General features: G+C 37.5%; 1 protein-coding gene across 2 annotated transcripts in view; it reads left to right on the top strand.

Moving 5' to 3' along the window:
* Positions 1–13,010, top strand: part of LOC306866976 (alpha-mannosidase 2x-like) — a 34,107-nt gene extending 21,097 nt beyond the window's left edge. The window contains exons 14-25 of one of the 2 annotated variants that reach the window (XM_079412438.1): positions 29–96; positions 184–349; positions 433–669; positions 4,700–4,822; positions 4,900–5,014; positions 5,119–5,252; positions 5,444–5,585; positions 7,131–7,264; positions 8,453–8,530; positions 8,804–8,998; positions 9,189–9,302; positions 10,061–13,010. In XM_079412438.1, coding sequence (XP_079268564.1) covers positions 29–96; positions 184–349; positions 433–669; positions 4,700–4,822; positions 4,900–5,014; positions 5,119–5,252; positions 5,444–5,585; positions 7,131–7,264; positions 8,453–8,530; positions 8,804–8,998; positions 9,189–9,302; positions 10,061–10,213 — 1,659 coding nt within the window. In that variant the 3' untranslated portion in view covers positions 10,214–13,010. The remainder of the gene's footprint in view (positions 1–28; positions 97–183; positions 350–432; positions 670–4,699; positions 4,823–4,899; positions 5,015–5,118; positions 5,253–5,443; positions 5,586–7,130; positions 7,265–8,452; positions 8,531–8,803; positions 8,999–9,188; positions 9,303–10,060) is intronic. The other variant, XM_079412439.1, reaches the window with a different exon arrangement.

Below are 13,010 nucleotides of genomic sequence, written 5' to 3'. Positions count from 1 at the left end.
CCTTTGACCTCTGTCCATGTGACTGCAGGACGACAGACGTGCCACACAAGACTCTCTCCCGCAGCGCACGCTTATCGAGCTGGAATCTTTTCCCAGGTAAGATGTGTTATCCGTAGATCTTGAACACTGCAAATACTGTCATTTTATTCAGTGTGTAGATACGATCTTCCTCCTCTTCCTCAGGTATCTGGTGCTGTTTAACCCCGTCGAGCAGGAGCGTCTGTGTGTAGTGACTGTGCTGGTGAATTCGCCGAGAGTTAGGGTTCTCACTGAAGACGGACAAACTTTACCGGTTCAGCTGAGTGCGCAGTGGGTGTCTGCCGTTGAGATGAGTGGAGAGGTCTACCAGGTGTGTCTATTTTAGTCCATTCACTCCTGGATCTGAAATAAAGTCGTCTCAAAACCTACACTCTTTCTTGTCTCTTTGTTCAGGCTTCTTTCATGGCACGCCTCCCCGCTCTGGGATTGGCCATCTTCCACCTGTACGACTCTGCAGACTCCCCCATGACCCTGCGCTCTGATACGCTGCTCAGGATTCCAGGACGAGGTCAGAGCATACGGGGTTTGGACCCTCTGCCCGTGCGATCGCAGACAGTAGACGCCCAGCCGTTCTACATCCAGAGCCAGTCTCTCACTCTGGGCTTCTCTGGAACCACAGGTCTGCTGGAGGTGAGATGGTTTTGTGTGTTGCTGTTGTGTTAGGAAGTGAAGTGAGAAATTAACCGGGGCTTGAGGGTACAGTGCCACTAAAGTGACTAAAATGCCTCAGGAAGTTGAGTTAATTATGTATACACCGTTATCTGATTTGCATAATTCCTTAAGTAAATCATCTGCTAAAGGCTGGAATACACTACACGACTTTTAAAATCTGAACAGATTTTTAAAACACTAGACATCATACATTTACCGGCTTTGTAAATAGTGACAAAGGAAAACTGGGCATCATACACTACGTGACTGAAGATCATACACTACTTTAAAGTTTAAAGTTGTTCCGATCACAAAGAACTGCGCGCCCTGTTGCTAGGAGATGCATGACAAATGACAACACATGCGTTCTAAAATCCGCTGAAAATATCAAACATGTTTGATATCCTCCGACTGGATAGAATCAAAGTCTGAAGCTAAAAAAATCGAGTCTGTGACCATCATACACTACCTGATTTTCTGTGGAATCTGTCAGCTGTAATCTGCAGACTGGCTCTGACTTTCCTCAACTAGCGTCAACTTGTTCAGACCGTAAAATCGGGAGGAAATCAGGGCAAAAATCGCGTACTGTATTCCAGGCTTAAGACAATACAGACAGCATACGCAAATGATTCAGTAAAAGGCACAATTCATTCTTAGTGAATTCCCGCTTGTTTTGTTACGAATAGAAAATATAAGGATATGCGATATATCGGTTATCTTCCAATATTAGGAATTTTTAATGGTCAGTCTATATTGTATGTGTAAAGCTCAGCTGATATTTATTAATGCATTTATTCATTTAGATTTCCTTTGTCGTCATGCAAAGCTCACTTATTAAAGTAGTAATAATTTAATACAATTGTTAAATGTAATTTTTGTATACTGTACATTATAGTGATGCCTAAATTCACTTGTAGAATTTAGAATGATTCATTATAGTTTAATTTTTTTTATTTATTTTTATTTTATTATATTCTTATATTTTGTTATTTATGGTAAAATAGTATAGAATTTTTAATATCAGTTATCAGCCAATATTCATTTTTTTTTTTTTTTTTTAGCATTATTCTATATTGTATATATTGTATAAATGACCTTTTTGTCATCTAAAGCTCATTTTAAATACCTTAAAAAACAACAACTAAATTTAATAAATTTAATAATGGTTAGAACAAATGTTCAGGAAATCTCACAACGAATGCCCATTTTTGTATATTATTATAATGTTGTGATGCCTGAATATACTTATATATATATATATATATATATATATTTGATTGGGTTCAAACTCAGGCTGTGGCTGGGCCACTCAAAGACATTCACAGAGTTGTCTATAAGCCACTCTTGCTGTGTGCTTAGGGTAATTGTCCTGTTGGAAGGTAAACCTTCTGCCCGTCTGAGGTTCTGAATGCTCTGGACTGGGTTTTCATTAAGGCTATTTGCATTGAGCTTTTCTTCTATTCTCAAGTTCAAGTTTATTTGTATAGTGCTTTTTACGATACAAATCGTTGCAAAGCAGCTCTATGGGAAATTACGTTTCCACAATATATTTATATATTGCAGAACCTTAATATATTTAACTTATGGCAAAATTTGGTAATTCTGTATGTTGTCTGAGCGTTGGCATCCTCTGAGGTCCTCTGAGGGGTTGGCATTATCTTTTCTCAGGTGTTCGGTCATCTCAGATCATTTAAGGGTTGGATCCAGACTGAAGCTTCTGTAATTCCTAGTTACCATGGGATGTTAATCCCGTGACCGAAACAGAGAAACAAATAGAGACATAATTAGCATAGCTGCTGTTCCATCGAAGCAAAAATGATTTGTTCAACCCAAGCTAAAGAATAATAATAATGTACATTTGATCAGATATAACTGCAGTACAAGATTATAAGATGCATTATGTGAATGCTTGGCTAAAGAGATGTGTCTTTAATCTAGATTTAAACAGAGAGAGTGTGTCTGAACCCCGAACATTATCTAGAAGGCTATTCCAGAGTTTGGGAGCCAAATGTGAAAAAGCTCTACCTCCTTTAGTGGACTTTGCTATCCTAGGTACTACCAAAAGTCCAGAGTTTTGCGACCTTAGGGAGCAGGTTGGATTGTAGCGTGGTAGAAGACAAGTTAGGTACACAGGAGCTAAACCATTTAGGGCCTTATAGGCAAGTAATAATATTTTGTAAATGATACGGAACTGAATAGGTAACCAGTGCAGAGACTGTAAAATTGGGGTAATATGATCATATTTTCTTGACCTGGTAAGAACTCTAGCCGCTGCATTTTGGACTATCTGTAGCTTGTTTATTGAAGATGCAGGACAACCACCTAGCAGTACATTACAGTAGTCCAGTCTAGAGGTCATGAATGCATGAACTAGCTTTTCTGCATCAGAAACAGGTAGCATGTTCTGAAGCTTGGCAATGTTTCTAAGATGGAAGAATGCTGTTTTTGTAACATGGGAAATATGATTTTCAAAGGACAAGTTGCTGTCTCGTATAACACCCAGATTTTTTACTTTAGAGGACGTAACAGTGCATCCGTCTAGTTGCAAATTGTAATCAAAGAGATTCTGTGTACGGTTTTTTGGTCCAATAAGTAATATCTCTGTCTTATCTGAATTTAATAGGAGGAAATTATTGGTCATCCAATCTTTTACATTTTTTATACAATTTATTAGCTTAGATAGTTAAGAAGTTTCATCTGGTCTTGTTGAGATATATAGTTGGGTATCATCAGCATAACAATGAAAGCTAATGCCGTATTTTCTAATAATATTACCAAAAGGCAACATGTATATTGAAAATAGCAGAGAACCTAGGACAGATCCTTGTGGTACTCCATACTTTACTGGTGATAATTGAGATGACTCCCCATTTCAATGAACAAAGTGGTAGCGATCGGACAGGTAGGATCTAAACCATCTTAAAGCCTGCCCTTGAATACCAGTATAGTTTTGTAATTGATCTATGAGTATGTCATGGTCTATAGTGTCGAACGCAGCACTAAGATCAAGTAATAATAGCAATGAGATGCAGCCTTGGTCTGAAGCAAGAAGCAAGTCATTTGTAATTTTAACAAGTGCAGTTTCTGTACTATGGTGAGGCCTGAAACCTGACTGAAATTCTTCATAGAGATCATTTTTTTCAAGTAGGAACACAATTGAGCAGACACAACTTTTTCTAAAATTTTAGACATAAACGGAAGATTTGAAATGGGTCTGTAATTTGCCAGTTCATTAGAATCTAGTTGTGGTTTCTTAATAAGAGGCTTAATAACCGCCAGCTTGAATGGTTTTGGGACGTGACCTAAAGATAACGATGAGTTAATAATATTGAGAAGTGGTTCTTCTGCTACAGGTAACAACTCTTTCAGTAGTTTAGTGGGTACAGGGTATTATAGTGTATGGAGTGTAGATTGATGTGGAAAAAAGTAATTTAAAGCAGTTTAACATAAGGCAGCAACATAAAACATGAAAAAAAATTAAGGAGTATGAATACTTTTGCAAGGCACTATATATTAATTTTAGACAAAAATAGTATTCAATTATAATTCATGTTATAGTGGATATTATAATTTGGTCTAAAAAATTATATTAATAAATAAATATATTGATAAATATTTTTTATAGGCAAAATAGTATTGAATTATATCTGCCATGACATGAATTATAATAATAAATATCAGCTTGTAGGTATCAGCCAGAAGTTTAATATGTGCACCACTAGAAAAAATTGCCCTGAAAAATGTTGAAAATCAACTGCACTGAGCAAATATTTAATGGTAATAAAAAAAGGAAGTTTCCAAGCTATGACATCAGCAGTCTATTTTTATGTTCAGTCATCTGGACAAGTGTTTTTTGTTTTTTTTTGTTTTCCTTATTGTTGCCAAAAGAAATGAAACGTATCCCTGTCCTATTTTTGTAGTACATATGCTGTTGTGTCCTTTTAGAGTCTGAGTCAGCAGATAAGTCTACAATGATTAATTCTCTTTCTCATGCTCTTTTCTCCATCAGAGCATTCGACGTAAAGACGATCCTCAGGAGGTGAGGGTACAGATTCAGTTCCTCACATACGGAACTCGACCCTCCAAGGACAAGAGCGGGGCCTATCTCTTCCTGCCGGATGGACATGCCAAGGTAGTGTACGTTAGTCTTGACTGGGGCGAAAAGCAATTTACCAAACAATTAACACCTTCCTTTCTGCTCGCTCTCAGCCGTATTCACAGAGAGAAGCCCCTGTAGTGCGTGTGGTGGAAGGGCCTCTCTTCGCTGAGGTTGTGGCACATTATCAACACTTCCAGCAGACGGTCCGCATTCATAATGTTCCAGGTACTCCCTCCATCCTTTAGGCGTCCATCTGTCTCGCACATAAACACGATCGTGTGAGGACACCTTGCCATGTCTGATCAGTTATTCCTGACATATTACTTCAGGAGTTGATGGTCTTTCTCTGGACATCACCACCATGGTGGACATCAGAGATCAGAATAACAAGGAGCTGGCCATGCGGCTGGTTACCGACATTCAGAGCGGAGATACTTTCTACACAGACCTCAACGGCTTCCAGGTGAAGTACACACGTCCACAGACTCTTGAGGTTCATCAAGCTGCTGCTTTGTTCCTCAGAGTCTTTAAAATAATCTTAGTCTTATTTGAGCTATCAGCATGGAGTAAAAGTTCACCTTAATTTGTCCTAAACTCTGATTACTCTCTGGCCAGATAATCAAGCTAATGCTCTGTGTTTTCCCTGCTCATCAGATCCAGCCTCGCCGGTACTTCCAGAAACTTCCACTGCAGGCTAATTTCTACCCGATGCCTGCCATGGCATATATTCAGGACAGCCAATACCGGCTCACGCTCCACACAGCCCAGGCACTGGGCGTCAGCAGCCTGGCCAGCGGTGAGTAGGGTTTACAAACGCTTATATTGCAATAGTGTCGATGACATGATTATTTTCACAAATGTATTTTTACTTACAAATTACGGTGCAAAAACTAAAATGGAATTAAACTAAACATTTTAATGGGATGTTATTTACATAAACTTAAAAATAACAGCATGCAGCCTAAGTTTTTATTTGTCTTATAAATATTAATTTGTTTGGCGATTTAAAAAAAAAAAAAAAAATTATATAAATGTATTTTTAATAATTTATTATTTTTAATTAAAATGCCGTTAAATCTGTGAAACTTATTGCACAGTATAATTTTACCATATTGGCTATAAAACTAAAGTTTATGTAAATAATAATATAGTGTGTTTAAAGGCATTTTAGTTTTTGCTACAAAATTTGTATTGTATAAAAATGTAATTTAATTGAAAAAACTCTTAATAATGACATACAATATAAATGATAATTATATATTGTATGTATATGGTACAATTATATTGTATGCATGTTAGTTTCACTGATTTAATGGCAATTTAAAATGTAAATCATGTAAAAAAAACAAACATTTTTTAAAGTTTCTGTAAATAACATCCAGTATTAGACATTTTCTGAATTAGAATTCAATTGAGTTTTTATACAATTTTGTTTTTATTTTAAATACTTTTTTTTTTTTTTTTGCAAATTCTAAAATGCAATTAAACACATTACTTTTAATAGGATGTTGTTTACATAATCTTTAAAAAAGAAAAACAGCATTTAGCCCAACTTTTTATTTGGCTTATTAATATAAATTTGGTTACATGATTTATTTATATATTTTATATAAATGTATTATTATTATTATTATTATTATATTTTTTTTTTTTAAGACTAAATTGCCATTAAATCAGTGAAACTTCTTGCACAATATAATTGCACCATATTGGTTATTGGTCATTATTATTATTATTAATAATAATTATTTTAATTTAATACATTTTTTATGCATATATATTTTTATTTATTTTTAAATACAAATTTTGTTGCAAAACTAAAATGCCATTAAACACTACTTTATTATTATTTACATAAACTTTAACAGCATTGGCTGATTGGCTTATTAATATTCTTTTATGTGACTAGATGCTTCAGGAAGGTTACTAAGAAACAAAAGCATGTCCTAATTAATACTCATGAGCTGAGCTTTTACCATAGTAGGAATCTTTTTTTTTTTTTTTTTTAACCTGTGTACCAAATTGAGCTGACAATACAGAGAAAAACTCTCCTCGTTATGCTGTTTTCAATTCAGTATCGACCTGATACCAAAATACTGGCACTTTTTAGGTTTATAGCAGTGAGTTTCTTAGCAGGTTGAAACATGAATCAGGGACTGAGACGGTAGGGAGGAAAACACTAACAGTGGGACACTGTGCTCTGGTTCTGTATTGATTTGATGCAATGTATCCAATAATGAAGATGAAGTGAGTGTACTGTCTAATGGTTTGCCTTGCTCTATGCTATTACCATCCTCTGCCTCTTCATCCTTCCCTCGTACGCTCTTTCCATTCTCTGCAGGTCAGCTGGAGGTGATCCTGGACCGCAGACTGATGCAAGACGATAACAGGGGTCTGGGGCAGGGCCTGAAGGACAACAAACGAACGGCCAATCGCTTCCGTCTTCTGCTGGAGAGGAGGAGCAGCAGTGGAAAGGTGAGTTCTGACTGGACGGGGATACAAATGAACCAAACCAAAGTCAAACTCAGACTCCGTCAGAATGAGCATGTACTCATCCAGAGTCTACTTAGACAGGAAGAGATGGTCAAACGTGTAAATCAACCAATCATGCAAATTAAAATTAAATTGAAAACTTGTTATAATGATCTGTAGTAATACTAATTAAACTAGATTAATAAAATAAACACAGCCCTAATCCTAACAGAGTTTACTTGCTACTGAGTGCTTCAAACAAAACTAAATGTATTGTAAGAATTAGATTTAGATTGTAGAGTTTTCAAAAAGATTTTATTCAATTCAATTCAGTTAAATAAGATATCATTATTTTAGAATAAAAGACAATTTTGTTTATTTATTTTCCCCCTGTAGTAATAATAATACAACTATACACTTAAGGCAGAACATAGTTTACATGCTCCTGGATGCCTCAAGCTAAATTCAAAATATTTGAAGTATTAGATGAGACAAACCATGACTAGATATTTCTCCGGAGTGTAGCCTGCTATGTTTTTAATACAATTTTATTTCCTGGCTGACTGATAAAGCCCTGTGCGCCCTGACTGGCGAGAATCATAGCAGTTGATTAATCTGATTGGAGCTTGCAATTTCAGCTTCACATGAGAGATCTTGTTATGCATACCAAAATATAGGTGTCCTGTAGCAGTGCCAGCAGTATGTAAATGCTCATTTCACCCAGTGTCCTGTAGGGGGCTCTCTATTGTTACTCATGAGAGCTTTGTGAAGGCTCTAGGGACAGTATCATTCTGAGTCCAGCCAGTCTAAAAGCTGGCAAGTGTGTAATAATAGATAATGGGCTTCAGAGTTTTTACACTCCAGCTCAGACTGATTTAAATAATATATATTTTTATTTTAATCATGCTGTCTCCTGAAAGATTATAAATAATACAGTGTCCTATAGTGATCACTATATATTATGTGTTACAAATGTATTGGGCATATATTAATAGTACAATTATTTCTTAATAAAAATATATAAAGTAATAATTTTATACATGTATATGTAGGCATTAACAAAGTGCCCCCTTGTGTTTCTTTCCATTCCAGTTCATCATGCCCCCCTTATACATATCATAACCTCTTTTTGTTTTTTGTTCATGTCTGTCTATCACTTATCATCCTGTCTTTCTCTCCTCGCGCATGCAGCCAGCTGGCTCCTATGCCAGAGTCACCAACATGATAAACAAAATCATTGCTGGTATTTTAGGAGACGGCCAGGAAGAGGTAACATTATTGCAGTGGTGGAGAGTAGTGCCGTAGCAGTTTTGTGGAGCCCTAGTTCAGCTTGTTACCATAGCAACAAGCGACAGGTTTCCACCTGGATTAAGAAGCCAAAGGTCGTTTCCTGTCCGCTATCTCTACCTGTGCTGCCGTGCACCCAAACCTTTTATATGCTAACGGGCTGTAGATCAGTAGTATGTAGAAGTAGAATCTGTACTGAGCTCATCTCATTCAGTGACCCTAAAAAGTTACCTGATGCATGTCTGTATCTTCCAGCCGGTGGACAGCAGACCAGTCAGCTTCCCGTCGCTTCTCAGTCACATGACCTCCACCATCCTGAACCATGAGGTGCTGGCACTGCCCGTGTTGCCCAGGAAACACGGCGTGCCGCCCATGCGTACCTTCGCTCCATTGGCTGGCACCCTGCCCTGCGACTTCCACCTGTTGAACCTCAGGAGCATCCAAAGCCCGGTAAATGAGAGCCCTGGGAGAAAAATGTGTGTCAGTATCGATTTCACCTGCCTGTGAAACTGATGAGGACTTTCAGTTCGTAAATGGGGAAAAAAAAACTTTCACTTGTGGTCTGGTGGTTTTATTGGGTGTGTTTGGAGGGGGATTTATTTTCACTGACATTTATTTGGTATCATTTCATGTTTTTCAGCAGGACGCTCACTCTCCATCTCCCTACATGGCTCTGCTCCTCCATCGATTGGGCCTGGATTGTGGTCTGGAGGCCCAGAACCCTGGTTTCAACTGTACCACCACACAAGGCCAGGTCAGTGTCTCACTTTCTGTAATAAGACTTAAAAAGTTTCAAATGTGTTGGAAAAAGAACATTTTAAACATTATTCATTTTTAATTTGTCTATATATATATATATATATATATATATATATATATATATATATATATATATATATATATATAGACAAGTGTGTGTGTGTGTGTATGTATATATATATATATATATATATATATATATATATATATAACAAAAGTGACATTTTAACTAGAAATATTTTATAAATTAATAAGTGTGTATATATGTTAATGTCAGTTTTGTTTTAGCATTATTTATATACTATTATCGGTTTTATTAATATTTTGAATTTGCTTTTTAATTTTATATTTTCAGTTTTCATTGTAATTAGTTTTATTTTTTGTCATTTTTATTCTTTTTTTTTTAATATATATTACAATTTAAGTTTAATTTGTTTGTATGTCATTTTTATCAAATTATTTCCACTTAGTAATTTTAGCTGTTCAGCTCTCTCTCACGCACACATTTCATATATATATATATATACACACACACACACACACAATTCATTTAGGTATCTAAATGTTTTGTTCACATTGATTTGAAGATATTAGTATACTATTACTTTATATTTCTATGTGAGTATTTGATACTTTTGCGTTGTAGTCATGTTTCACTTCATTTGATCAGGTCTAAACTGTGTGGATGCATGTAGGTCTGATAAAGTCTATTTTTAGTCATTCTGAATCTGAGTCTCTGATCTGTCTTCCCAGCTCTCCATTTCTGGGCTGTTCCGTGGGCTAGATCTTCAGCTCCTGCAGCCCATGTCTCTGTCTCTGATGCACTCTCAGCCTCCACTCTCCAACGACTCCTCCATCAATCTGGAGCCAATGGAGATCTCCGCCTTCAAGCTCAAGCTGTGCTAGATCCGAACCGGGCTCTCCACGTGGACCCTTGGAACCTGTGCTAAAGCAGAGAACCACAGCTGGATGAGCAGAGGACTCTTTTGGAGATTGTTTATCCAGACTTAATGTATCTGAATCAACACGAAGGCGCTAACTAAACCCTTGCGATATGGGAAATACAAGACTCGAGGATGAGAACGTTCCAGCCAAAGTCAGATTTGGTCCGGGCGCTGAGATAAGAATGTCCGTGTGCGTTTTTTCTTTTCTGTGCTTTTCAGAGAGATTTTATCAGGCAGAGCACTAATCGGTGAACATCTTTTTATTCCAGCATTGTTTTTTAGCTCTGTTTTTTCCCTTTTGTCTTTGGCTGGAACTGCTGATAGTTTCTCATTCATTCATCCCTGAAGTTCGTACTGTATGTAAATAACTCAAAAATTACATACACAACTGGATCTATACAAAATTGTGGGACTCAGTGCAATATGTGAAGCTTTGTATCTCCATTTTCTGTTTTCTATTCCTAAGGCCTTGGAAGCTACGCTTGAATCCGTGTCATTGTGGTTTGAGCTCACGCAGTTCTTTTATTTCTTTATCTCTGCTGTGGACGGTTCTGCCTATGCTCAGCGGCCGCATGTTTTTTTGTTTTTTTTCCTATGAATGTCAATCACCCAGCTTGGCCTGCGAAGGCTGTCCGTGCTGTAACAGACGCGGCATTTACAGATCTCGCTGACAGAAGACGACGTCCGTGATCCAGCAGCGGTCGGGTCTTCAGCTAGCTCTTTCATTGGTCGGGCTCAAATCGCGCAACGAGAGCTGACGTTTACAATCTTTATCCACCGTATCTTCTGTTAATAAATAAAGCTGCTTCTTAATAAGCTAGCTGTGGATTATCCGCAACACATTTTTGTTATTTGTACCATTTTGATCGTGTCTGGCATAGTAACAAGCCGCAGAATGTGCATTTATACTTATATGCCGATTTGAGCCGTGCAGTTCAGGAACAGATATGCAGAGATGGTCTTATTTCAAGACCTAGATCAGTTTAGTCATCAACATATTCGCTTGATATACCTTCTTGCAGTATTTTCAGGTAAACAGAACTCGTATCCGATTGTAGTGCGGGTAGCGATGGGTTCCTGCGCTCAGATTTAGCCAATTTCCCACACAAAAACACGTTTAGGCCTTATCTCGCTGTAGGAAACCCATCTGTAATGTGTAGCAGAGCCATCTCAGTCGTCCCTTCTGGCTTTTGTCTGTCACCTCGGTTTGCTTGAATCTGACAATGTTGAACATGAGAATGCTGTCTGTTCGTCAACTTGTCGTGTCGTCTCGTGTCTCACCTCTCCTAGCCGGTCTGTCTGTCTGTCTGTCTCCCCTGGGAAAATCTTAAATTACAGAAAAATATTCTCACTTCTCCGAATTCCAACTCCATGCCTGATTATCTCTATAGTGTGCCCACGTCCATTTACATCAGTCAGGCCATCAGACACCTTTTCCAGCTAATCAAGTTCCGGAGTAGCGTCCTGTCTGGAAGATAATTCCCCGCAGGAAATGCGCTTGCTCCTGTAATTCGGTCTGATTCATTTCCATGCTTGTTTTTCCTGTGCGTATGCTTTCTATACTGACAGATCTCTTTGTTAGATGTCCTTTATTTGTTGTGTGTTCTGAGATGGAAATTATTTTTTTGTTTTTCTGAAGAGATGACAGCGAATTGAAAGGTTAATCTAGTCTTTTGTTGTTTCTTTTTTTTATTTTCTGTTTTGGTTTGATATTGAGAGTGTGTGTTCATAAAAATGATTCGTACAAGCAAATGCAAAGACATTAAAGTGGACATTTAATAAAGATCACACATGGAAAAAAGTGATTCACATTTTGAATTATAATTGGCTTTTCATTGTTGTCAGATGTCTTGAAGCTTTGTTGTTGTGCTCTGAAGCACAGACAGGGGACAGTAGGAAGTTGTCTGCATTTAACGTGGCTCGAGCGCGAGGCGTGAAATGTTGAGTTCAGTTAACAAAAGCTCACAAGAGATGCTTTTTATATCTAAACATCCTCAGTGAGAGCTGGGATATCAGGTACTGATTTACCAGACAGCCTTTGGAGAGAACTGCAAATACTGCTGTCCTCTCACAGTGCTGACAGGTCTACTGAAGTCAGACTGGCCTTTTTTAGTTTGTATGGTTATTTTTTTCGATGCCCTTTCACGCTCAGCTGAGACCATATTCGGTTTCCTCCACAGCAGATGGGTTTGTGTGCTAACAGGGCGGCTTGCTCCCAGGCGTTTGAGAAAGAGGCCATTCTTCTTAATAAGTCTGAGGGCTGAGACGACAATAAAACTCAATCTCGCCGCTGAGGACTTTAATAAGCTGACAGAGGCGCTGATAGAGATGGAGACGTTTTTGAGGGATTAGTTGAGACAGGAATGAAAATGCTGTCATTTATACTCGCCCTCATGTTGATCAAAAGCCGTATGACTTTTTTTTGCCAGGTGAAGCGTTAAATGAGAAGCTCTGAAGAATGTCCTAGCTGTACTTTTCCTATACAATGTCTATGGGCTGTAAAGCATTGAAAATGACCAAAAAGCTCCAGAAAGTAGTTCATATTATTAATTTGCTGCATTCTTTGAGAAATGTTAGACATGCTAACCACAGAAGATTATGTCCTCTGTCTTAGTTCTGGATTTGATTTTGCATATTCAAAAAATACACACAGATTTTTGATGTCGATGATTGGTTCTTGCATGTCTCGAACTAATTTTGAAAGTGTACATGATTTTTGAGAGATTTTCTGTGAACTGAGATTAAAGGCCATTCACACC

Source organism: Barbus barbus (assembly GCF_936440315.1).
Source record: "Barbus barbus genome assembly, chromosome: 48".
Taxonomy (NCBI): Eukaryota; Metazoa; Chordata; class Actinopteri; order Cypriniformes; family Cyprinidae; genus Barbus; species Barbus barbus.
Note: the sequence above shows the minus strand (reverse complement) of the source record. Positions and strands in the feature narration are given on the sequence as shown.